The sequence below is a fragment of the Macrobrachium rosenbergii genome, chromosome 7 (genome assembly GCF_040412425.1).
Source record: "Macrobrachium rosenbergii isolate ZJJX-2024 chromosome 7, ASM4041242v1, whole genome shotgun sequence".
NCBI classification, from domain to species: Eukaryota; Metazoa; Arthropoda; class Malacostraca; order Decapoda; family Palaemonidae; genus Macrobrachium; species Macrobrachium rosenbergii.
In genome coordinates this window covers 9342051-9369956 of record NC_089747.1, presented here as the reverse complement: position 1 = coordinate 9369956, position 27906 = coordinate 9342051, and the positions used below count along the sequence as shown (strand labels likewise).

General features: G+C 36.5%; 1 protein-coding gene and 1 long non-coding RNA gene across 5 annotated transcripts in view; one reads left to right on the top strand and one right to left on the bottom strand.

Annotated features, from left to right (window-relative positions):
* The window catches only part of LOC136840101 (uncharacterized), an 86741-nt gene that overhangs the window by 30579 nt on the left and 28256 nt on the right, over positions 1–27906 (top strand). For 2 of the 3 annotated variants that reach the window (XR_010853530.1, XR_010853531.1), the window contains exons 3-4: positions 11297–11426; positions 22249–22344. This is a non-coding gene — a long non-coding RNA (uncharacterized lncRNA). Of the gene's footprint in view, positions 1–11296; positions 11427–18767; positions 18909–22248; positions 22345–27906 lie in introns of those variants that run through there. The other variant, XR_010853532.1, reaches the window with a different exon arrangement.
* On the bottom strand, positions 155–23175 carry LOC136840100 (muscle M-line assembly protein unc-89-like). 2 transcript variants are annotated; one of them, XM_067106488.1, is made up of 5 exons: positions 23012–23175; positions 13113–13225; positions 6727–9409; positions 4009–4766; positions 155–315 (listed from the first exon to the last, which is right to left on the bottom strand). In XM_067106488.1, exon 3 carries the CDS (start codon positions 9282–9284, stop codon positions 7272–7274), a length of 2013 nt encoding a protein of 670 aa, XP_066962589.1. In that variant the 5' UTR covers positions 9285–9409; positions 13113–13225; positions 23012–23175; the 3' UTR covers positions 155–315; positions 4009–4766; positions 6727–7271. The 2 variants fall into 2 exon arrangements, with proteins under 2 accessions (XP_066962589.1, XP_066962590.1); XM_067106489.1 differs by lacking the exon at positions 23012–23175 and adding an exon at positions 18382–18737.

Sequence of the window (27906 nt, the reverse complement as noted above, 5' to 3'; positions counted from 1 at the left end):
TAAAATCTGTTGCAATTTCTGGTGAAAATTTGCACAAAAGGTTTGTTTCTCACTTATCAACAACTGCAGTGAGGTTGGAGGATGGTGGCATTTACCAGTTTGAAAGGCAACACTATTCTGTTCAAGTAAAGTAAGGTTCCATATAAAAATGCAATTAAACAAAAATAAAATATTTACTAAAAAAATTTTTCATACAATAATCTTTTCATGTGACCTGGATTCATCAATGTATCTGGTAAGTACGGATTTGAAGAAGCACTTCTTCCATCTGAAGAGTAAATGGGTGGATCTGGGTACAAAGGCAGTGTCAGTAACCTGCAAAAAGACTATCTATTAATTTTTTTTATAATAATTTTGGTATTACTTTAGTGATCAATAAAGTAGACAAAGTTGAAATATTTAGTTTTGTCAACATTTAACTGCTTTCTTTGCTAGTATGGAAACATAAAAATAAAAATGTTACCCTTACATTTGTATCCTAATGAATTTAATTTCATAATAAATCTCTAGTGCTTCAGTCACTTTATACTGCCAGAACAGGACATTAATACAGCATGTCTTCCAACAAAGACAAGTCCTCTTGTTTCACAAATGCTGGTTAATCACGATCAGGTTTACCTGTCAGTCCACCTGCCAGTTCATCGAAACTGACATTAAAACTTACATGTGGATGACAGTTTGTGGGCAGAGTCAGTCCACTCGCCAGAACAGGTGAACTGCTGGAATTACCTAAAGTTCATCTGACAAACTGACAGGTGTTCGCACATGTGGACGGGTAAGCAACAATTTTGTGACAGTTCACTGTTGGGTTTCATCTGGGAAGGATCTCAGCTGCTAGGACCAGAATACGAATAAACTTTGTATAGGCCTAATTCTTTTCATTGTTAGACCCTGTGACGCTATTTGTAGACCGTTGAGAGTCCAAATCATTTGATAAAAAATAAAATATATATATATTTTCCATGTGATACAGACAATTTGGTATAGGCCTAAGCCAGTGTCCTGCCTTTTTATGAAAGGTGTTATTAGTGCAAGAAAGCTTCACGGTCCATTTCATAAATTACTGGACCAACCCCCAGGTCTAATTTAACTTTATTCATTAATATTGTATGAGAATAGACATCTTTCTTTAATGGGCAATAATTAGACCATAGTCTGTTGCGCCTTTTTGCTTCTTTCCTATTTTTAAGTGAATTGCTGCAGCAGTTAGTCTTTGTAGCTCCCTCATCAGTCAGCGGAGTTTCCATCGCTGCCATATAGTGTTGCCATGATGAAGGCCAGGCATGCACTGAGGTGATGACCTCAACTGATGGTCCGACTGACAGCTCTACTCTTTACGTGTGGATGCTCATCCGTCAAATGGTCGTGGGTGAACTGACAGGTAAACCTGATCGTGAATACCTGGCCTAAGGCATAATGCTTGCTGCATGAAAGGGTAGGTGAGAAAGTTGTTCCTAAAGAAAGGAAAATTGTTAACTTTGCACAACACTGCTAGGAGTAATTCCCATGCCAAATGTCCACATTTTTCATTCCCAAGGTGAACCAATTACTGTTACACTTGTATTAACAGGATTTATTCATAAAAAAAAAATCACACATTTTCCAGTGTTTTCCTTGTAAGGAAATAAAAATATTTTACTTATACCTAATCTTTTAGACCATCCAGATTAGTGACTCTCTCACATGCAGTTATACACCACCTCAGGTTTGTAAGTAAGCAGTCTAAGAGAGGTAACTATGAAGGTGTGCTGTTTGTTTTTGCTTTTCTTGTAATATAACATCACAATTAAGCAAGTTAATTTTCTCTTGCTTTGTAGAAACATGTTGGCTGTCAGGAATGCTGAGAAAACAAATTGCACAACCACTGGACTAACAGAACTGGATTGGACAAATTCATTGCCTGGATGACAAGGGAAAGAAGCTATGAAAACAGGAGTAGATGACCCACAAGGCTTCTTTGGTCAGATATTGTAGTCTGCTGAGCCTAAGAGGTACAAAGACCAGTAATCAACTTCAATATACTTAGGAGGTTTATCGAGTTGATACAGAATGGGAATTTCATTTCAAATATACTCAGGTAGTTTGTAAAGCTAATAACCTTCAGAACAGAGACAGTCAAGTCAAAGACAGTCAGTCAAGGAAGAGGACTTCATGGCATCAACAGACCTGTTGAATACATCCGTATGTCAGGTTATTGCTAGTAGCTGATATGGAGGAATTCCTGCAAATAACTGAACCAACGCCTGAAGGAATAAAGGTTGGTGGCTGGACATGTGTGAAATATGCCACATGTTTTTGGCAGCAAGTTTACATGATGAAAGAGCTAATTTTTAAGCTGTCTCTGTAAGTTATGGGTTTCAATAGGAGTATGGAAGGAGACATCGTTCTGGCAGAACTATGGCAGTGTTTTTCCATCCCTCTTTATGCTATACTACTGTACACCATGTTGTGATAAGAGTTTTCAAAAGGGTTAAGAAGTCTTCCTTTATGGCAGGCTTTTTTCTTTAAAGGAGTTTTTTGTTTAATGACATCAACCTTACAGCTGTCTTTGCAAGCTGAAGCAAATGAACACAAAAAACACCTTGAGTGAGAGGAAGGACATCCCAGCATACCCAAACAAGTTTTTACTTACGGGATACAATATTCAAAATTTTGTACCTTTACATTGTAAAAAACTCCAGTTATTTGAGGAAATTTTTCTTGAGTGGGAGGAAACATTGCAATTCTGTACTGGCCTACAACATGTTACATAAAATATACACAACTGGATACAAATATATAAAAAATAAAACTTATGTATGTACTAACTTACTATCATTTAATAGTTACAGTTAGACATACAGACAGACTGCTTGCCTATCTCAGCATTCCCAGAACAGTAAGCTGCTGCCTCCTTGTTCTCTACCTGGTTTTCACTATGTACAAAGCTTATCTCATACACACATAGTTTAAGCTCAGACAGATTGCTTGCAAACCTCACCGCCTGCTGCTGCTTTGTATAAGAGAAGCATGACGATAGATCTGGACACACTATTCAAGATATCTAGCCAAAATAATCATAATCCAGCCTGTCCTGAAGGATGAAAGAAGAAACATCCTATGGTTACAGGCTACAACCCTACACACAAACCAGACGACAACCAATACACAATCAGTTTAAGCATAAGAACAAGGGTAAGTAAAACAAGAGCCCAAATTAGCAACAATGCTGTTGTCAGTGATTCCAAGCCCTAGGACAACAATGCACTACCAAAGGTTTTTGGCAAAGCACTATCATTTCAAGTACGGTGCAGCACTGGTAAACTTTAGGCCAGTAAAAACTGTTTTATATATCAGCACAACTGCAGCAGTTTTACTGTACTGTAAATTGCAACATATAAAATGTCTTAGTTTCATTTACTCCTTTATTTTAGTTTTCTGTAAACAAAAATTACTATTACAGTATATGATTCAAAAATAAATTATCAGTGTTGGACTATGGCTCACACGGAATCTAATGGTGCACAAACATTTTCTAAACACTAAAATCTCTTCTTGAAAATCAGGCAGTTGGAACTAGTGAATGTAATATGAAACTTTTGTAAACCTATGAATTTCACAACACTGATTATTACAAATTAATTTTTCAAGAGATCTCAAAAGAATTACAGGCTTATATATATTAATAGGTCTAAAAGTCAAGATGGCCAACTGCTGTAAAAGTTCACCTTGCACCTCCATGATCTTAATGGAATTATGCTAGCCAAGTGCACCATTTGCAACAAGCAGTGGCACTTATTTCCTCAACGAAGGAGGTTCATGTGAATCACTAATCTTAAAAAAATAGAGCCTAGTGATCAGGTCTTTGCCTATAAGGTTAATATCAACAACAAAAAAGAAGATAATAATGCCTGTGGACTCTTTGGCTATTCAAAGTCTTTCCTTGCTATGAAAGATGATTTTTAACAACCGTACTATATTTGACAGTTCTAGTTATTCAAATCAAGAAATAAAGAATTCAGAACTTACACAAAAAATAGTGGCGAGTCTCAAACTGGAGACCTCCAGGCAACTCTGGTATTCCCTGCAGCTAAAATTGTACTTCTTCTGACTTGAACTGTACATCCTGCACCAAAATCTGGACTTTGTTGCACCAATGGAACTTGCTGGCAACTTTGGACATCATAGCATATCAAGCACACAACTTTCACACTGTTCTGTTAATAATCCCACACTCAAACCTGCATTTTAGATATCTAAAACTTAACTGTATACAAATTTTTATCATAAACTTAATAAACAAAAAAATATCAAATCAGTATAAAATCTGAAAATTGCAGTTAATATTTATTATCTTTTTAGTGTTGGCTCATAATGTCTGCTTAGTAGTAAATAATCCGAAGACTTTAAAACCCTCTGTCCTACTAAAACGTTTGGAACCTAATAGAGACTGTCAAATGTAAAGTAAATAATATCAACAAATGTCTACTTACAAGTCAATAGATATTTTAATTTATGTCAACAATATCTCTCTGTGCTCTACAGCGCTGCAACCCCTATCTATAGGCACAACTATACAGTATTTAAATAAATATGGGTAGAGAAAAGCTACCTAACAGTTTGTACTGTCAAAATAATATATCATGATGGAATAACAAGGTACTGTACTATAAAGTGTAGCTATCACAAAATACTGGAATCATGTCAGAGACATTCACAACCATAAATGTCCTTTCTCAAGTATTATCATGAGAAAGAAATCACCATAACAGCAGCCACTAAAAATTCTGAAAAGTAAAATACATTTTTTTAATTGGTTTGTCTGTGACACTCTATTTGGATATAACAATTAGCAATGTATTCCAATCTAGGTGTGAAACCTCACATACAGAATAACACAGAATTACAGTACATACAAATTCTAATTAAACTATTATATACCAAGGACTGTCAGTATTCAATATTGCATTCTGCTCACATTTAATAAATCTAGTATAGGGCCCTTACAACCAAAACATTAAATGAAGAAAACCAATAAAATAAATTATAGTACTGTATTACATTATTATAAAGGTGAAAGCTCAAAAGTTTAACAATGTAAAACTTCAATAAAATTATATTCTTGAAGCATATAAGGAAACATTTTAGTTTGTTATTAAAACTCTAACAACAAGTACTGTACCTGAAAACCATATGTGAGAAAAAGGCACATATAAAAAAGCACAAAGACAAAATGTCACAAAATGACTAGAAAGTGATAATTAATATCAATGCATACTCCCAAGGTGAAAAAATAATCACACAAAACTGTTTGTCAAAGGGATGCACTCCAGCAGGAAGTTTTAAAAGCCACAAGACAATACTCAGGGAAGCATACAATAATTTTTTTTTGTTTAAAAGGGAAGGGAATTTTCTACAAACCACATTAAAACTTACAATGAAAGAGAACACTTAAAAGAGAGTACAGGTACTTATAAAAGTGTATGTGTACTATTCATATACATAATACATTAGGCTACCTTATCTACACCTGCAAATGACCACACAGTCAATGAAAACAAGACTTTGCAAAAAATTCACACGAGAACTATGATCAACTCAACGAAATTCTCGGGTAGCTATCTCGAAGACAAGGGGCTAGCACTCACCACTAATCATGAATCTTGTTCACCAATATATGTTGCATGTCTGCATTCATTATGTTTTGAGTCTCTAAAACAGTTCTCAATTACATGAGATCTTATTCTACTTTGTTAGCTGTATCTTTACTAATGAATTGGGATCAGACTTTCCAACTGGTTAAGACATGAAAGTTGCCCCCCTCTGAAGTTACATATGGTGCTCTACCTGTAAACATGGCTTAGTGCAGTAATGCCACAGACAGTAGAATACAAGCAAGAATGATTGTTAACTGCATTTATGCCTCCTAAAGAAGGGGAGAGTAGCACATTCTGCTGATATCTTTCATACAATGACTGACCTTCTCTCTCTCTCTCTCTGGAATGGGGCTTTCCAGTGTCCAGTAGTTAAATGATAGTCTGCCTTACTCATCCTGTTGCAATGGGAACACTGCACTAATACTACCTTTGAAAGTCTTCAAAAAATACCTATCTCCTCTGTAAGTGAAAGTATTGCCTATTAATAATAATAATAATAATAATAATAATAATAATAATAATAATAATAATAATAATACTCTGGTGACCTATCAAGACTACTGTATACATCACCTCATCCCTAATATTTATTGTTTCAGAGGAGAATTTGAAAACTTAAAAATTTCCATTGTGCAAAGTACCCATCAACTACCACATACTGTGCTTTGCAGTGTTCCTTCAGACCATAGCTGCAGTGCTTTCTGCTTTTTATTTTTCATCTGTTCTCTCTGGTCTCTTTCCCCCTAGCTGTCTAACTCCTTTAATTCGACACTGCTCCAATTTTCACAAGTTATTTATAAACACATCCTTTGGCCTTATGAGAGGCCAGAAATGTGACTCAGTCTTGTTCCTGTTTATTTGTATCATCAATAATCAGACCATGCTCATTCATTAAGTATTTCAGGTTAGGATGATATATCTTGGATAGCCTGGTAAAATAGGTTAAACAAATAATAGTTTTACTACTTTTCACTTCCTTATACTGTACTTGGTGAATGTACAAGTTGAACAAATTTTGAAATAAAAACCAATGTTTCAGCTAAGCTAAGTGGGACCTGTCTTCAAAGTAATAAAACATCGTACAACTTACCTCGTAATCATCGATTTCTTCTTCTTCAACCTCCATTTTGATATCATCCGTATCTATCATTAGATCACATGGTGATGCATCCCACTGACTACTGGATGAGCTACTGTCAGGTGAGGGAGGTTTTGCTGTTTGCGTTTTCTTCACGGACAACTCACTCCCTGACAAAAGCTTATTTGCGCTGGTCTGATCTACAGGAATAACCACCATGGGCATAGGTCCTTTGGCATTAGTGAGTTGATAAATATTAGGAAGCCCATCATGATAAACATTGGAGGGAGCTTTTGATAATACAGATTCACTGGGATCCTGATAATCAAGTGGCTCCTCTTTTATTTGCAACATAGAACTTTGCAGACTTAATTCACTAAGGCTAGAATTGCTGGCAACAACTTGATCTGAGTGACTTTCATTCAACAAATCGGAGAGATGTGAGCTGTCATGCTCGACAACCTCTTCCAGGTACCGTGTTCGCGTTGGAGAACTTTCCCTTACATCTTCTTCTGTCAATGGTATTACCTCTTGTAATTTTTTCATTAAATTTTTGTTCACAGTATATCTGTTGTTATTTGTTTCCTGAAAACCAAATGAAGATATTTCCTTCTGAAGTTTGAGAATTCGACGAGGAGGATTTGATGTTTTTCTAACGTCACACTAGTGATGGTTAGACAGTCCTGGATGTGATCCATGTAATCATCCATATCATCACAAATGACATTGCATCGGCCACAAACATATTCACTGTCATCTTCATCAGACTTGAACTGTAATCTTGGTACCCATGACACACTTACATAAGGGTTATTTTTCAACTGAGTGATTTTCTCCTGAATAAGTTCACTTTTTGACAATGGAGAATCAGATACAATTTCATCCTTCTTGAATTTAAAACAGCGAAGATTCCTAGTTTCTAATACTCGAATTTTTACTGGCTTTGGTTTATTGTCTATGGGAGCTATAGTTAATTCTGGAGATGGTGTACGAATACTTGGTGCACTCACTTCTGGCTGTTGGGGGACACTTGTTATCTGTAATTTTGTACTAGTGTTAACCTGCATTCCACTTCTTTGATTACTCAAATTACTAACAGTAGGTGAAGAACTAGAAATTGGTACAAAGCTTGTGTCAGAATCTTTTTGGTGCACAGGTGGTACAAACACCTCACTTGTACCTTCATCTTTGGACTTTGGGTTTTTGTTTAGATTTGGCTGTATAGGAACAAAACTCTTCATGGCTTTAGCTACCTCTTGGTTCACATTTGGGCTACGGCTGGACTTTTTTCTAATTCTTTTACTCTTTTTGACACTTTTGTTACATTTGTGACCTGTGAATTCAAATAGAGTATAAAATGTATCATTGCACTCTGAACATCTATATGAATGAACAAGCTTGACATGATTTTTAACTTCGGCTGCATTTTTAAATGCTATTGAACATACTGGACACTTTGGGTCATTTTCATTAACATACAGTGGAAACTTGAAACCTGGTTCATCTGGAACTGCTTTTTCTTGTACTGTGACTAAGTTAGGCATTTTCTGTGGCTCTGTGTTGACAACTTCAATAGGACGCTTGCGGTGTTCGCGGCCTCTTCGATTTTTATGTTCGCTGAGATAGTGAGTTTGCATTTCAGTCAGAGTAGAAAAATGCTTGCTACAGATGACACAACCAACAGGTGCAAGAGTTGTGGTGTTAAAATTTGCATCCTTTGACGGTACAACTTCAATATCTTTATTTGATTTTGTAGGTGTTGATGCATCTTTATTTGATTTTGCAGGAGATGATACATCTTTATTCGATTTTGCAGGTGATGATGCATCTTTATTCGATTTTGCAAGAGTTGTTATGACACTGGAAGATTCCACTGTTTTAGCCAGAGAAACAGTGAGTTCTTGGGCTGACAAAGAATCCTTTTTATTTTGGATAAATGCTGGGGTAACAATAGTATCATCCTGATTCGTCTTGGCCTTAACTTTACCATTGTTTTTAACCTCCTTACTAGTGACCATAATAGTACATGCAACAGGGATACGTTTGCTTTTTCTAGGGGACGAGCGTTTCGTTGTAGTAGTTTTGATGACCGTTTTGTCACTAGTACTGGACATACTTGATGTGATTGTTTTTGGAGCAGCTGAAGTATTAATTTGAATTGGGGGAGTTAATGCGGGAATTTTCTGAGTTTCGGGGGCGTCTTCTATTTTTGATTTAAGATCTTTAGCCGACTTGTCTTCTGCTGAACCTGCATTACCCTCAGGTTGGCTTATATCCAAGACGAGAAATGGAACCCACCGATGGTTTGTGTCAGAAACTGACGTCTCTGAATTTGTCACTGGGGTCATTGTTACTGAAGTTGTTTTGTTATTATTAACAACTTTACCAGGGTAGGTTCTTCTTCGACTGGATCTCAATATTCTTATCTTATCCATAATTGATGATAAATCAGTCATTTGTATGTTACAACTATTGAGACTTGTAAAGCTACAGCAAAATTTTATAAAGTGCTCAGAAAATGCTTTATCACACACCATGCAAGAAAACTTAAAACACTCCAATTCATGCATAAATTAAAGCACTGCAAAGTCAAATCAAACAAGGTACTTGATAGAGACTTCACTGCCTTACTTTCAACACATCTCAAAGTTCTCCAGAATCCCTTGCACCAATAAGCTGTTTTTAATTTTTACACCTGTAATGAAGAAAAACCATTAAGTGTCAGTATATAAATTATTGCATGAAAATATTGATGAACTTGTCAAATCTTTTTGAAAATTACCATTTATATCTTGTAATTCTAAAGGACAATTAATTTATGTAACTGTACAGTAAATTCTAACCCTTCAAATACAAAAACAGTCAATTCTAATTTTTCAAAAACAGGTTAATATGAGCAATTCTGTCACTGATTGAGGTTGTACCCAGACATTTCCAACATGAAGCACAAAAAGTACAAGGCAGAAAACTTTATACAACACACAAGTCATTTTGTCATTCAAACCTATTGATCGTACACATGCCTAATATCATGGTCATGATATCCCCTGGATGACCAGTCTTGTCTGGAAGACAAAAGTAGAGGGCTGTTTCATCCCAACCCCACTTGCCATCTGGACCTTTAGGTATGAATTAATTTCATAACCTGTTTGTATGAAAAACTTTTGTGCCATAAAAAATTAGTTTCATCAGAGCCTTACTACACAGCGTGAATATATTTCCATGTAGAATTCAGCATCTTTTGCTGTTTCTTCCAGGCTAATAACAGTATAAGGAGATGAAATAAAATTTTCCGTTTCACAATCCTCTTTTTAAACAGGGATTTTTGTGATCCTTCTCTTGCACTATAGTTACCCTTCAATGCTTGTAAACAGAAATGAACTGGGGCTTAGCTGCTTCCAGATGATATCTTTATCAAGAGGTCCTACAGCAATGCCATGAGGTGTGTTGATGTAGGGTAGGGTAAGGGTGAGTAGGGCATTGGATGTTGATAGCTGGGGCAGGGGTGAAGGTTGGGAGATGAGGTGACATTGGGCTGGAGATGAGAGAGGTGACATTAGGTTGGTGCATTGTTAGCAGTGCTTCTTGCTCTGAGGTGCATTGCTGTATAGTGAATTCCTTTGTAAGAGAGTTCACGATTTCAAGGGTTTAGTGTATTAGCCCTATTGGGTATTTTCCAGGTTTTACTATACGGATAATCTTGACAAAGGTGATTGCATGAATGCTAGCAGCAATCTCCATTCACTTCTTAGCAGAAGAAAAATCACTCTTTATACCTTTCTGAGTATGCATCTGGGTTCCTGAGTGCCCTGTGTGTGTGTGTGTGTGTGTGTGTGTGTGTGTGTGTGTGTGTGTGTGTGTGTGTGTGTGTGTGTGTGTGCTGTGTCTGTGCTCTGTGTCTCTCTCTCTCTCTCTCTCTCTCTCTCTCTCTCTCTCTCTCTCTCTCTCATTCTCTCATTTAATAAAATTACTCAGTGCCATTTCTTCCACTTAAAATTTCAATCTTACGTAAAAAATTAACCCTCTGTCTAGCTGCTCTGTTCCTTAAGCTTGTCTGTTTTCATACTATTTTCCAGGTGGTTTTGTTACAGTTACATTGTAATAGGTTTATCCAAGTTTTTGCTAAGGCAAAGTTAGCAATTCTTACCACTCCATTTTCTTGTTTACATTTTACATTAGCTTGGTATTTTGCTGATAAACATACAGTCCTTACTTTAGTACTTAAATTCAATGTTATGCTTAGTTTGTACAGTTGTAGGTAAAACTGCAGTTTTTTCTCTTTGCTTATATGATTTTACACAAGTACTGTATTAAGTACATCTTGCAAAGTCAAGGTTCTTTTTGCTCCACTTAGATCTAGTTATACCTAGCCAATTACTGTATATATTATTTTGTTTGATAGTGACATTCAATATTTTATTTCTTCACAACTTCAGTATGTACTAATCTCTTGTTTAGATTTTCATTAAATTATGCTGTTTTAATCTGTGACACTATTATAGGTGGTGTTTTGATGAGAATGAAAGAAACAGGAACCATGCACATGCCTACACCAAAAACTTTCTCTCTCTCTCTCCTCCAGGCCAGATTCTGAAGTCTACTGTATAGGGGAAGGGAGGAGGCTCCAGAAACATCTCCCTCATGCACACCTCAGATCACTGTCTTGGCCTTGGACTTGGAGGTGATACCTAATATGATGTCTTGCTGCACTGGTAAGTATTATCATCCTTCTTTGTTTAATAAAAAAAAAATCCACTGACCTTACTAACAAGGACTGGTTACATTAGGGTCTCTTGTTAGCCTCTAGAATATATTGGGAACTGATATCTTTACCCAGCAGATGAAATAGTTCCAGCACCCAATTTAAAGTTTTTATTTACAACTTCATGGCAATGAATCTATCCCAACCCAAACAGCTATTCAAGCTATGTAAAATAATGGATTTGTTCTGAAATACATATATATTATTTTTTTGCACAAAGCAGTTACTCCATGCAAAAAGCCTCTCTTCACACTTCTCCTGGTTGTGACTGGTTCATATTACAAGGAGAATGATCAGTTTTCACCCTTCATGGACCTCAATGCATACGAAGGACAATTTGAAAGAGGAATTCTATGGAGTGTCAGGAGATTGCCGCTGAATATAGTACAGGATACTGTAAAATAATGGGTTTTTCTGAGAATATATTTTAGATGGGGTGATATGTTTAATTATTTCCAGTGACACTCCATTTTTCATGGAGCATAACAACTACAAAAGGAGACCCCATGCTGTACTCCTTCGTTAGTCATTTTCTGTCATACATCCTCCGGTTCTCAACTATTTAAAATTTTAAAGCTTTTAGTTTGGTATCACTTTTAAATTTGGTGAAAGTGCTCACCTAGACATTTGGTAGTACACCCTGCTTCAAAATACATATCTTATATAGCAACACCTTCATAGGTATTATGAATTCTGTCTCATGATATAAAAAGGCTAGCCTTAGTGGTATGGGAAACTTCCATCAATTTTCTTAATCTCCACAATTACCACTGGAAATTTAGACATAATACCTTCAAGATATGAGTTTTCTTTGTAAAAACTCTTATACTGTATAAATTTTGAAGACATTATTAGGGAATGAAATCAAGAACTGTCTGAAATCTAAGTTACAGAGTTAAATACAACCTTTTGTTTAACTAAGTCATAGGCTGCACTCAGATCAAATGTGCAAGACTGGACACATTCCAGCCAAGGTTGTTTTGAATGTCACTAATCAAATTTAACATATCACATTACATAACAGTTTCTTGTATGCATACTGGCTACCAACAAACAAGGGCCTTAACTAAAGGTACTGGACTTAATCAGAAAGAGGAACAACCACTGAAGACTGTTTAACCTCACAGATCAGATTTGTCACGGTCATTAGCCATGAGGGGAAATAGTTACACTAGAGCCAAAAGTGGTGGATTTGACTTCAGTTTGTAAGAGGTGAGGTCAAGTTACTTACTGGTAGTTTGTTTGTAGATTATTACTAGAGTATCTGTTAGCTGTAATTTTATAAACTACATTACTTTCTTTCTTGCAATGTTCAGTAAAGTTCTGATATTTCAACTGGATGTGACATATTTACAGTAGTGGCTTTTCTTTCTCTTTTGAGACTGGTTACAATTTCCATCAACTCATAAGAGGGATAGAAATTATACTAGATCCTAAGATGATGAATTATTCTTGTAGTTAGGTTGTAAAGTTGTAACAAATTCAGCGTGGAAAAACATAAAATGTATATGGGGTCAAATTTATGATATGACTTGCAAAAATTCAATTCTACCTAGCATAGTCAATACTTGTTTTTCACATGTAAATATGAGAGTACAAGATTTCATGTTTATGAGGAAGTTACGCAGTTACTTACCAAAGCTGGTGTAACTGTACTGGCATCAATAGATTAATGGCAGTACAAGAGAGCATACAAGTGGTGAGACTATAGACCAACTCGTTCCAGCCAATATTGCTATCACACAGGTTCTGCAAAAGGAATTTTGATGTCAATGCACTTAAATCTGATTAATGATATCTACTTCTAAATTTTGGGTACAATATGCAACCCAGTTTTCCATAAACTTTGAAACTGCTGTGCTTACAAGCACAAGTTTCTGCTATAAACTATGATACCAAATATACCTTACCATTTACAGGTACAGTATTTTATTTTTCAACATCTTATCTTGCCAACTACACTGCAGTTTCCTTGATTTTTAAATGTAAGCAAAGCATCTTCCAAACCTTTTTTTGGATAATCATGTTTTTGATGAACCAAGGACTCTTGAACACAATGTCAGGTATACGTAAGTAAGTGGTAAATGATGTTAAAATGGCTGCCTAGTACATAAATGCTGAAATGAAAATCAATTTGTTGTGGGGCTACAATTTGAGAAGTACCATTCACAAAAACAACAAAAAATTAAAATAAAAAAAATAACGTTTTGCAAAAACAAACAAAAGCCCAGTTTTGCGACATAGCAGGGGAGAGAAGAGGTTTTAGGTGTAGAAATGTGCATGGTTCCTGTACCTTCCATTCCCATCAAGACATCACCTGTAATAGTGTCACAAATTGAAACAGAGTACTGTACAGTATAATGAAAATCTCAACAGTCGATCAATATATACTCAAGATGTGATGAAATACAGTACTGAATGTCACTATCAACCAAAATACAGGCAGTCCCTGGGGTATGACGGGTCCGGCTTACGAAGTTCCGAGGTTACGATGCTTTTCAAATATATTCATCAGAAATTATTTCCGGTTTACGACGCATGTTCTGGGGTTATGATGCTTACAACGCCGATCCGACTGAAGAAATATGACTCCAAACAGCAGAATAATCAAAATTTGGAGTATTTTTTATGAAAACCTCAATAAATATGCAGTTTACATTGTTTTCAATGCACCCAAAGCATTAAAAGTAAGGTTTTCTTTGGATTTTTGACGAATTTTCAACGATTTTTCGGCTTACGACGTGGCGTAGGAAAGGAACCCCCGTCGTAAACCGGGGACTACCTGTACATACATGTAATACAGTAATTAGCTAAAGACTTAACTAGATAAAAGTGAAGGAAAAATCTTGACTGAGCAAGATATACCAAGTTTAGTACTTATATAATTTCATAATCAAAATGAAAAAACTGCAGTTTCACCTACAACCATACAGACTTTCCTTAATATTGAATTTGCTTACTAAGTGTAAATGAAGTAGTAAGAGATGTACATTCACCAAAACATCAAGCTCAGTAATGAATATAAACAAGAAAATGGAAGCAAGAACTGTTAACTTTGCTCAAGCAAAAGCTTGAGATACACCTACTCCCGTGTAACTGGAACAAAACCTCGTTGAAAAAAAAAAAAAAACTAATTTGAAAACAAACAGATGCTAGTGAGAGGGGTAAAAATAAGGCAGATGATTTACATAAGATTGAAATTATGAGTGGAAAATGTCACAGAGTAATTTTATCTAATTCATGGGGAAACAAGCTTTCCAGTGTGTGTGTGTGTGTGTGTGTGTGTCAAGACCAGACATGCAGTAATTGACCAGTTTCCACCACTGGAGGTGCTCAGGAACCCAGATGCATACTAAGATAGGTGTAAAGAGGGATTTTTCTTCTTTTTCTTGCTGCTAACAGTTATATAATCACCTTTATGTGATCATCCCTACAGTAAAAACCTGGAAAAGATTCAATAGGTCTAAGCAGTAAAGCCTTGAAATAGAGAACCCTGTTAGAAAGGAGTTCATTCTGCAGTAACATGCCTCGGAGCAAAAAGCTTTACTGGCAACAAACAACCTAATGTCATCTTTCTCATCACCAAACTAATGTTACATTGTTTCTAAACCCTTAACCCCCAAACTACTGTATCCCCATCCAATGTATTTCCTACTCCTATCCTACCTTACATCATCACACCTCTTGGTATTGCTAGAAGACCTCTTGGTAAGGAGAATGTAATCTGGGAACAGTTAAGCCCCATTCATTTACATTTGAAAACACTGAAGTCTGTCTAGCAAGAGAACGATCACAAAAATCCCTATTTGAAAATACGATTGTGAAAAGGCAAATCTCATTTTGCTTCCTTTTACTGTTAGTCACCTTAATGATACAGCAAAAGAGGCTTAATTCTACATAGAAGCTTGCTTAGTCACACTGTCTAATACAGTTGTGATGAAACTTATTTTTTATGGAAAGTGTCTTTCATATCAACTCATTAGTCATATAGTGAAGGTCTCTCCCAGTCTCTTGCATTTCACTGCTTTGCATGCAGTCTCCATGAAAATTGAGGTTATTAACTTAACACATACAGTACCTAAGGGTCCACACGGCATGTGGGGTTGCGGTGAAACATCCCTTTACTTCCATTTGAAATGAAAAATGCCAAAGGAAAATAAGAAAAAAGCTCACTCTGAAGCTGAAAAAAGATGCAATGTTTTTGCAAAGTTGAAGTAACAAAACTGTATTTACGATCTTGCAACAGGGATAACTAACAACCTTGACATGGAAGCTAATATAGTTTCTCTAAATATCTAGCACCCTCAGTTAGGTTAGGTGAGGGTGGGGTCAGAACTCCACTGGTCAAGTGGGGCCCATTTCCCTAGGTTAGGTTAAGGTGGATAGATGTATGAAATTTATGGACACTGCCTAGCCTAAGCTCTGGGACCATAAGAGTCATTCTGAGCTTTGACAAAATAGTGAAGTAATGACATGAAAGATGTTTACTCAGTGATTTTATGTACCATTAGCTTTTCCACCTATCATAAATAAACTAACCTATAAGGTGAATATTCTTTTACTTACAAAAATGGTATTTGAGAAGAGAAATACAATATTAGCTTTTGAACTATTCATGTTCAACCCTGATACACTGAAAAACCATGACTGGCTTTGCCAGCAAAGGGAGAGAATTACATTCAAATTACCTTGCTGAAAACTAGCACCTCTCCATGAACAGTCTCTGAGAAACTTGAGTGGCCTGGCTACTACTGTATACTAGAACACTGTCTTATTATTGTTTGATAGATTCCACCTCACAAAATAGCAGCCAAAGTATTGGTCTGTGTTATGGCTTGGAAATGGAATCTATCAAACAATAATAAGACAGTGTTTGCTAAGGTGTTGGGAGGAGCTTGTGACATTTTCCATGATTCATTGATGTTTTAAGTCTGTATATAATAATATATGTGCTTCCAGTGATTCACAAATATTTTATTTTATTATATACTAAGAAAAATACACTGGCAAAGTAGCCTACTACAAGAATTGAAAGTGTCAGCAGTTTTTGGCAAGTAGCCTACGTCAGCATATGTCACACTTTTGCACTTTATGAATATTTGTAAACATGATATTCGATTATTAATGAAAGATGAATATATATATATATATATATATATATATATATATATATATATATATATATATATATATATATTATATATATATATTATATATATATTTATTATATATATATATATATATATTTATATATATATATATTATTATATATTTATATATATATTATATATATATATATAAACAATATATTTATATATTTTATATCAGTTATATAATTTATATTTATATGGTACATTTTATTTATATATGTAATAAACATTTATTTACTGGTACATTTTCACAATTACCCACTTTCCATTTTGCAGCAATGTTTTGAACTATATCAAAATGCTCAAAACGTAAGCTTTCTTAAGCTATTTTGCATACATAAGCTACTTTTCACAAATCCTAGATATTTCCTAAAACAAACTAGAATATATATCAATATTTGCTATCTGAGACCATTTATTTTTTTGTTTCCTTATCATTACATAAATTTAAACAGTCCTATGGGGGTTAAAGTTAAAGCATGAAAGAAATAAAAGTCTATAAAACAAATACAGTAGTCATTTTTTGTAAAATCAGCACAGGTTAGTCTAAAAAACTTCAATTTCTGAAACTTGATTTTCATAAGTACCATTACCTGAAGTATTTAAATTTCACATTTGTACTACCGTACCCTCAGGTAGAAAATATAATTACCTTCAAGATATTATATGTAAGATTAATTACGACAATTGCTTATAGAGGAAACTTTAAACCAAATATTATACTGTAGGCTATATGAAAAATGAGGACATAAGAATATTTTTCAGAGGTACCTTTGTTGACTATCTTAGGATAATTTTCAACATTAGCATAAGCCTAGCAACTGGTAATAGTATATATATATATATATATATATATATACATATATATATATATATATATATATAATATATATATAAAAATGTCACTACTGAACTACCTGAGTAAAATAGCAGATTACTAATGTGGCCCTTTGGTGTGGCAACAACCTGTTTAGGTGCAAAATGGGAAGCCATACTTATTACCATCCACTTGCGGATGAATGTAAAAACGTAAAACAAAAGACGGCAAATATCACAAACAAATAAATAACAAACATAAACAAAAGACAGTAATTATCTCTGTTGGCAACTGGCAGGATTCAGGCTGCGGTAGTAGTCTGCAACTTTACCCCGACTTGTCAACGGCACACTGCATTTTAGTAAAGCACTTGAACTGGTGCCCAGGAAACGAGGTAAGGGGGTAAAGGCATCACAATAAAACCTAGCCTCAGTCTCCACCTAGTAGCTCATGGGCATTGCTGACAGCAAAGCGCCCGCTTACCTTCAAAGCTATGGAAGAGATATTAAAGTTAGGTTAGGATGGTAGATGGTTGAGCTAACCTAGTCTAGGCCATATTTTACAACCGATCTTACGCTATGCATAAACAGAGGTACATTTAAGCTGAGATATCCTAGGCTATTTAGTTTAAAAGTATCCAAAGGGTTTAACAGCATTCGGGTTTAACATGACACAACATAGGCTACAATACTGGTAAATGGTAACTGATGGTTAGGCTATGCCAGAATATGACAATGACCTGGGCTAACCTTACACACCCCCAAAACCTGAATCTCTCTCTCGTTTAAACCTAGCATGGACATAGACAGTAAAGGCTACAACCTACGAAGGAACGTGACCATAGGCTACGGCCAATCTGGCCTGGACCTTTAACTCCCCAGCATAACTAAATTATAAAATGCCAGCCTGTGACCAACAAAACGAAATATAAGACTCACACATAATCTCAGTATTTTATTCGAAGCAAACATCTCGTAGGGCATGGAGCACCCCAAAACCGATGTTGTTTACATCCCACAGCTAGCGGGGCAGCGGCGTCTTCTTTCAATCTCGAGACGTCTTCACGAGGCATCACACCATACCCTAAAAGTGAAGTTTCTGAAATGCTTCTGTCTTTATTCGCTAAATAAACTTTTAAAAAAGTTTTAATGCTCTACGTCACAGCATAACTGTACGATATACACTTCATTTACTGTCGACAGAATGGATGAAAGACCGATAGGCTGTTTTGACATTTAGAGTCTTCAGATGCCTTCGGATAGACGTTCAGGTTTCGGGGGAACGAACAGCAAGTCCCACCTGTTGCTCTAACAACAAACTTCCTCATTTTCATCTCATTTTAAGGGGAAATAACAACACGCCGGTTCACTCCTTCAGAAAACCTTCTCAGTGCTCAACCAGAAGTACCACTTAGCATGCTCGAACTACGCTAAACAATCGCCAAGACTTGTCAAAAAACGCAAAGGTACGATTCCATCGTGTGATGTAATTTCCTTCAGACCACCTCCATCTTTACATCTGGGGTTAAATTTAACATATCGACAAATTCACCGTTTCACTTCATACTTCTCAACTGCGAAACCACTCCGAAAAGCAAGGTAGCCTTAATTTTTTTAACATTGCGGTATTACAACCTCGAGACGGAAGTGTACCTTCACATCCGCACACATCTTAAGCAATTAAACACTGAAACCCAGGTGCTGTGTTAATAATAAACAAAGCACCAGCACCGGAGACAGAAACTTTTTGTAAGAGACGGCACAGGTTGGCTTAAGACGTGAGGGGTGTGGGTCGGCCGCTGAGGTGGGACCTTCGGCTCATTATTGCCTCAGGTGACAATCTGACCTGTTCTTCTAATAAAAGGAAATTTATAGCATGGTTTATTGGTAGCACAGTAATTATGTGTTACTGAATACGGCATCTAGAATAAAGGTATTTCAAATGAAAAATGTGTACTTGGTCGTATTCATTCCCTGAAAAGGAAAACAAATAGCTTTGCTATTGAGCAGTCGGTAACGTCGGATGTAGCGCTGAACCTGTCTCTCCTCGGCCGCTCTCAAACGCTTCCTCCCCTCCCCCTCCGACATGGTGCTTTTAATTCCGTATTTAAGCATACACAGATGCTACGGAACATTGCATAAGTGCATTTTACATAACAGAACGTCAAAAAGCGCCTTTGTTTGCCAACGCCCGTATTCCGTCGACAGAGAAAGCAAAGAGAAGAATAGCGCATTTTCATTCAAACAACCTGTCACCCTCTGTCTTTCTCTCTCTCGCCACACTTACCTGTTGATTCCCCAACATTCCTGATGCCAGGTATTTCCCCCCTTCATCCGCGGTCAGATATGCTGTCTTTGTCACGCGACATGAATTCAAAATTACAACGAAAATGTATCAATTGTCACACTCCGTGATGAGCTGAAGACCAGTGAAAATGTAAAATAGGAAAAGTTCCTAAGAATTTAAAGGTAGCTGGCAATTGCTCCGTACCGCATTTGCCCTCAGGCGATTGTGACGGCAGACTTATCCCGAATTCCCTTCTGCAGCGCTTAACCGTTTACATTATATTATGTCAGCAACCGGTATCAGTGTGTGTATTGTCCGATTGAAAGGAACTCTGTCGGCATACGGTCGCCCACCAACTTTTTCTTTGTTGTCTGATACAACAAAGCATGAGTAACACGAACTCTTATTTTCCTCCCCCATGGGCTAAGAGAGGACATTTAAAGATTCTGTTATTTCTAACTTACAATGGCGTCCTTTTCATCAAAACTCAAATGCTGCCCGCCTAAAAGTTTCATGCTAAGTTTCATGTACGTGAAATCTTAATTGTTTTTCAGTTCAGTTGAATTTATGATACTTCAATCGATATTATGCAGTTTGCATCGGATATCAGTTTATATTAATTATTACTTTTAAATTTCGACAACACTACTATTCGCGTCTTTTAATTCCTTGTTTAATTCTACATTTTGACCCTTCTCTACGTCAATAACTCTCTCTCTCTCTCTCACATTCACGATAGCAGCAGCAAGAATGATCTAATGGTAGAACTGCCATGTGCTGGATATAAGATGGTCTCTGAAAGAATATGCAACCTAATTTGTTTACAAACTGGATCTCTGCTAGCAACCAACCACCCTTTCCCTTCTGCCTTTTATACATTATATATGACACACACACACACATACTCACGTGCGCGCGCGCACACACACACACACACACACACACACACACACACACACACACACACACATATATATATATAGATATAGAACACACACATACATATATATATATATAGTATATATATATATATATATATATATATATATATATATATATATATATATATATATATATATATGTATATATATATATGTGTGTGTGTGTGTGTGTCTGTGTGTGTTAACTATTACTTTGTATATCAAGGAAGTGTATGGTGAGATTTTGAAAGAGAAAATGAGACGGATGACAGAAGGAATACTGAGACAAGAATGTTGTGAACTTCGACAAGGAAGAGGGTGTGTGGATCAAGAATTTTGTTGTGAAACAGTTATGAGAGAAGTTCGAACGTAACCAGAAGAGGTTGTATGTGGCTTACATGGACCCAGACAAAGCCTAGGACAGAAGGGAATTTAGACGCTGGTGCAAAGTTGTGGGACAAGGAAAAGAATTGCGAATGAAGAATTGATTAGCTGATGTTTACTAGTGAGCAGTGATGCAGTGCCAATTGGGCCTAGTAGCCTAGAAAGAAACTACTGTTTCTCTCTACTACTCTAAAAAGCTAGTGAAATAATCTGAATGTGTTAGCAAGAGGAGAGAGTTGCGAGTAAATGTGAGCATGAATGAAAGTTATGAGGGTGACTGGAAATTAGGAAAATGGAGCAATTAATGTTAATGTGGATAGTCGACGAATGGAAGTGGTCGAGAGTCAACAGAACTGATGCTGGCTGAGTGAGGGGCACGGTGAGTCAGATATGAGAAGCAAACAAGGTAACGGGATGTGCGCCAAAGATTACGAAGAGAATTGGAATTTCTGCGGAAGCCCAGGTAGGCATGAATGAAGGGATAGTTTATCCAAGCCTCCTTTACGTTAGTGAAATGTGGACGATGAATGCGAATGAAAGAGAAATGGTTGAAACTGCCAGCGCCACAGTCATACTTTAACTACTGAACTGTGGAAGATGACGAGGGTTCTAAGCCGGGCTTAGGAGATGAAGATTCAGCGCAAGGGTTAAAGTATTACTGAAATTTGTAACTAACATTTGCAGAAAAGTGCAAACGGTGACGGACCATAAGGGAGCCGGAACGCCAAAGGAAGGGAAGAGATTACCATATCACGGAACTTACTGTCTTTCCCAGTTCAAGATAATGGAAGAGATAAGACATTTATACGATGATAGCCTTTTATATGTTGTTTTAAAATGCACTGCTGATGTACATGGTAACCACCATCTAAAGTACAGTATAAGGAAATATGCTTTATTTAGATTTAATGACTAATTTTTACAGAAAAGAATAGGAATATATATATATATATATATATATATATATATATATATATATATATATATATATATATATATATATATATATATATATATATATATATATATATATATATATATATATATATATATATATATATATATATATATATATATTTACAGTATTGAGATTTTTTCATATGGACCCTTACATTTTAATGCACAAAGTGTAAGACATACGCAGATTAAAACATGCAATTACCTGGCAAGGCTTGATAATTTGGTCTACTAATCCAGATTCGTTTTTAATTTCAGACTTCTGTTCGGCTGGGCGGCGTTGTTTATCTAAAAAACTACAACGGCTGCATTCGGGATTTTAATTTACAACTTCCTGTTTCCCTCTACTTTCTGGTAAGTGAAATATCGTAGTGATTGGACTATGCTCATTCCGAGTGGTAACAGTTTTTATGAACTTCAAGTCTACAGTACATTTTTACGTGTTGTTCAGGTAGATGCGAACGTAAGATATATATATATATATATATATATATATATATATATATATATATATATATATATATATGTATTATATTATATATATGTGTGTATATATATATATATATATATATATATATATATATATATATATATATATATATATATATATATATATACTTGGATGGGAAAGTTACAGAAATCAGATATTTAATATCCCAATATTTTCATATATATATATATATATATATATATATATATATATATATATATATATATATATATATACTGTATATGTAGTGTGTGTGTATCCATGAAAATATTGATAGACATTAAATATCCGATTTCTGTAACTTCTTCCATCAAAGTATAGTGGGAATCAACGAAGACTTTATACGAGTAATTTGCACGATGAAACTCGGACCTTATAATCCGTATTTATAAGGAACACGTACTTTATAATGACATGACCACAGTAGCGCCAATCAACATGTCTAATGTCCCAGTTCGCATGCACACAACCACATATTAGCAAGCACCGAATTTTAAGACGTGCGCAGTCGAAACAGAAATATGTACTCACTTCGGTCATTGTAATTGGCGAAGTTCTTATTACCAAGTGACGTCACTCAATTATTACAGAATGCGGCGTTATAATCACTGTGCAGCAGTTTCTCTCTTTTTTTTTTCGCTCTTGCGTGTGCTTTTAACTTTCGCTTTCCCGTGTCCTATCTACAACTGAGTCAGAGAGACTGAGAAATTAAAGGCGCCACATCGCACCCTACCTGTCTTGCCTCCAAATGCCCGTTGCCAACTCTTCATCAGGTGAAACTTCTTCACCCAAATATGGAGCATTCTGTAAAGTCTCTAAGTTACACACGTGTCATGTTATTATAACAACAGATAATTTCTTACCAGATTGGTCTTAGTTTGCTCCGGAGGCCAAAGTTACTGATGATAATTTGGTGATTTGTCAACTCGGAGACCGCGAATCCACGCGGTTTCGAAACTTAGGCCTACCCGCGAGACCACGTGGATTTTATCCCCTCTCCCAGCAAGTTTCTCAGGTGGAAACACTCCCCGTGTGTGTGTGTGTGTGTGCATGCGCGCGGGTGTTTCTGCTCAAGGCCAGCAGAATTTTAGATTTCTGATGGCCTTGTTTCTGCTGGGGTGGGGGATTGTTAGGGAGGGGAAGGGTGCACATTGCGTATCACACTGGAAACAGTTGTTTTATATTCAGTGCTCTCTAAGAATTGTTATTGTTTTACTTTTACCCTTTGCCATTTGATAACTAATGATAGTATATAATTAAATTTATAATAATGTTAGAAACAAAGGATATATAATATTAAGTATCCTGCGTGACTTCGGGATTCGTTGGTGGTTTATATTTCCTATTTTGTCGCCAATATGTCTATAATACTTCAAGATAGAATACCAATGAAATAAAATTATTTCAGAGAGAGAGAGAGAGAGAGAGAGAGAGATGACTGCCTATATTTGGAAACGTACAAGCATTTATCCGAAACAGCAATGGCTCCTCATTACCTCCCATTCTTGCAAACTTTTACACATAGAATTGCCCAGAGTAATATTACCCGCCATTAACAAAGTAAGATGTAAAAGTGCACCATGGACGAGATATGCGGACGACATTTTGGTTCTTTAGTACAGAGGACAATATTGCATAGACACATTCCTTGAAAAGTGAATTACACGGCTGAAACGGGAAGGAATCCACATTGGTCTTTCTCGACGTTTGAGCGAGATAGAATACAGATCGGAAACCAGAGTATGCAGGGAGAACACAAATGCATATACGCACTATTTTTTATGCCACAGCGAAAGCGTGGTGAAAGGCGAGAGAAATTTGGGTTTGGATAGAAAGGAACACGCGGGAGCAGTAAGAATACGAGACAGAGACGGTGTGCATTGTGTACGCAAGGTAAAGAGAGTCTACTCTCTTTACCTTGTGTGTACGTTGTTGGAATAAACATCTTACGAATAAAAACAAATCAGGGAACCAAGAAACAAAACATTGGGCAGCCTATAGACAGCGTAAACAAATTAGTTAAGGCCTGTTGTGTCTGACCAGAAGGTCAGAGGCTGCGAGAGAAGGATTGCTGAAAATCCCCAGAATGAAACAAGGCGGCAGAGGCCTAGCGAGGACCCCTGGGAGGCATAAAACGGACCATGGGCAAGATTAAGAGCTATAAAAACAGGGTTTGGTTAATCTAAACTAACCCAGCTGGACTGAAAATCATATCGCAAGGAAGCAGAAACAAAAATTTAATCTAATTGGTCTGTTTTTTATACTTGTTTAAGGGACCATCCTTTAAACAAGTTCCATTAGAAATGATTATTGCGTGAACAGAATTGTATTCACATCCTCCATTTCAAGGTGAAAGCGCCTGATTATTATTATTGATTATTATTATTATTATTATTATTATTATTATTATTATTATTATTATTATTATTCATGAAAAATAACATTAATTTGCAAAGTGAACTTGCCCATTTATAGAAATTATAAATCACAGCCATCAATGAATAGTTATAATGAAGTGCGGACGAAACGAATAACGACTATATAAATAGGCAAAGTATTTTCCCCGTTACACAGTCCTCATTATCAAGTATCCGTACGGACACTTGATAATGGGGACTGTTTGTCCAAGAAAGCCTGTAACTTTTTCTGAATAAATACTCCATTAGATACCATCCAGTTTGAATGAGGTCCTGTTAGTGATTCTACTAATGCACAGAACAATTGTGTATGTGATAAAGTTAATATATATATATATATATATATATATATATATATATATATATATATATATATATATATATATATATATATATATATATATATAAATAAGCGAATTCCACAGGAAAATGAAAGGCAGCAGAAGTTCGGTACCGAGCACTTTCACGTTCATATTAACGCATCGTCTGGGCACAAATGAGACGCAGATGAAAAGAAGGTTACAAAGTAAACAAAAAGAGCAAGAATACCAGATGGTCAATTGTCAAAGGGTAATAAACAGAAGGATAATACAGGATCAAGTAGTCACAATAAAACCATAGACCTAACTACAAGAGATACGAAGGTTAGGTGCATGGTTTTAGTTTGTGACTACTTGATCCCAGATTATCCTGGATTATCTTTCTGTTTATTACCTTTTGACAATTGACCATCTGGTATTTTTGTTCTTTTTTGTTTACTTTGTAACCTTCTTTTCATCTGTCTCATTTGTGCCCAGACGATGCGTTAATAAACGTAAAAGCGCTTTGTACTGAACTTCTGACCGTGATTTTCCTGTGGGATTTGCTTATAAGTATTAAAGTATGTGTGTATGTTCATATACTTTATATATATGTATATATATATATATATATATATATATATATATATATATATATATATATATATATATATATATATTTGTTGGCCTTTAGCACTCACAAGTGATCTCACCCCAGCATCCTCGCCAACAGAGCATAATTGAATGGGGGGTTTATTTTTGCCAGGGGTGAACTCTTTCCCATTCTCAGCTCCATCAGCTACCAAGAGAGATGGAATCCTCAGTCATCTGACCCCCAACATCATGTGAGCCTGCAAGTCACTGAAAAAGAACTCAGACTTTGACATGGTCTCCTTTCTTAGACCATGTCTTATGCCCCCTGCACACTGGGATCAAATATTTTGCATATATAAAAGGCATGAAACTTACGGGTTTTTACGCCACGCCAGAGGTTGCCACTAGAGTGAATGCAAGAATTTGATCCAATATACATTTTATAACCCATATTTTGCATATACAAAAGGCATGAAACTTACAGGTTTTTACGCCACGCCAGAGGTTGCCACTAGAGTATATGCAAGAATGGGATCCAGTGTGCAATGCATAACCCAATTCACATATTAAGTAGGCATGAAACCCGAGGTTGTCTACCAAGCATATGTGATTTGGCATTGATACCCAGTTCCCAAGGGCATCATGTGGCAGGAGAGGGGGGTGCATAACAGTCCAGTCTTGGAGAGCAGGTGCAGAACAGTCCAATCTTGGAGAGCAGGTGCACAACAGTCCAGTCTTGGAGAGCAGGTGCATAACAGTCCAGTCTTCAAGAGGGGGAGCATGACAGTCCAGTCTTCGAGAGGAGGCACACAACAGTCCAATCTTGGAGAGCAGGTGCAGAACAGCCCAGTCTTGGAGAGGAGGTGCATAACAGTCCAGTCTTGGAGAGGAGGTGCATAAAGCTAGTCACAGTCTTTTGAGAGGAGGAGCCTAACAGTCCAGTCTTGGAGAGGAGGTTCAAGACAGTCCAGCCTTTTCGAAAAGAATGGCTCACAAAAGAAGTTCTCATCAACAGTCCAGCCTTCTGAGAGGAGATTTATTAAATAATATTCACTTTTACCTTCCATAAACACGCTGATGAAGTCTATAAAGTTGTAATGAATTCAGTAACAATACTTGAGTTAAATAGTCCAGTCTTCTTGAGATGGAGGTGCATGAATAACATTAGTCTCAGGTATCAGTCTTCTTGAGGGAGAGGAGGTGCACAGCTGAGTCAGCAAATTTGCAACGGACTTCGATTTTCAACATGCTGAAAGGATTTAGCCGGAGACTGGCTTTTTCCCCATACACCATAAAACTGGACCGATGCGGGACAATCCAGTTGTTGAGAGGAGTCTCTACAGCTTAACAGTCCAGTCTTTGAGAGGAGGGCATAACAGTCCAGTCTTGGAGAGGAGGTGCATAAGCTTCAGTCTTCGTCCAGGGGTGCACAACAATCCGGTCTTTGAGTCTTCGGTGGGTACAACAATCCAGTGCACAACTTCGACCAGGGGTGCACGAACAATCCAGTCTTTGAGGGTGTAATAACAATCAGTCTTCGACCGGGGTGCACAACAATACTGTCTTCGACAGGGGGTGCACAATACTGTCTTCGACAACAACAATCCTGTCTTCGACAGGGGGTGCACAACAATACTGTCTTTGACAGGGGGTGCACAACAATCCTGTTTTCGACAGGGGGTGCACAACAATCCTGTCTTCAACAGGGGGTGCACAACAATCCTGTCTTTGACAGGGGGTACACAAGATTCCTGTCTTCGACAGGGGGTGCACAACAATCCTGTCTTTGACAGGGGTGCGCAACAATCCTGTCTTCGACCGGGGGTGTACAACAAGCCAATCTTAAAGAGTTGGTGCACATATCAAGTTCTTTCAAATGGGAGTAAGATTATATGGGCCTATAATTGAAAAACGTACTCGAAACTAGAAGTTAATAGGCCTACATATCAAGTTCTTTCAAATGGAATTAAGATTAGCCTATGTAGGCCTATAATATATAAAACTTGAAAAAGGTTAACTAGGCCTATTCACTCTGCTTTTTGCCAATTCTTGTGTGTTAAATTTGTCTCCTCTTCGTTGAAATTCCAGAGATGAATAAAATGTCAATCGTATCTTC

Coding starts and splice junctions, on each gene's coding strand:
- LOC136840100 (XM_067106488.1), bottom strand. CDS start 9,284: ATGCATGAATTGGAGTGTTTTAAGTTTTCTTGCATGGTGTGTGATAAA.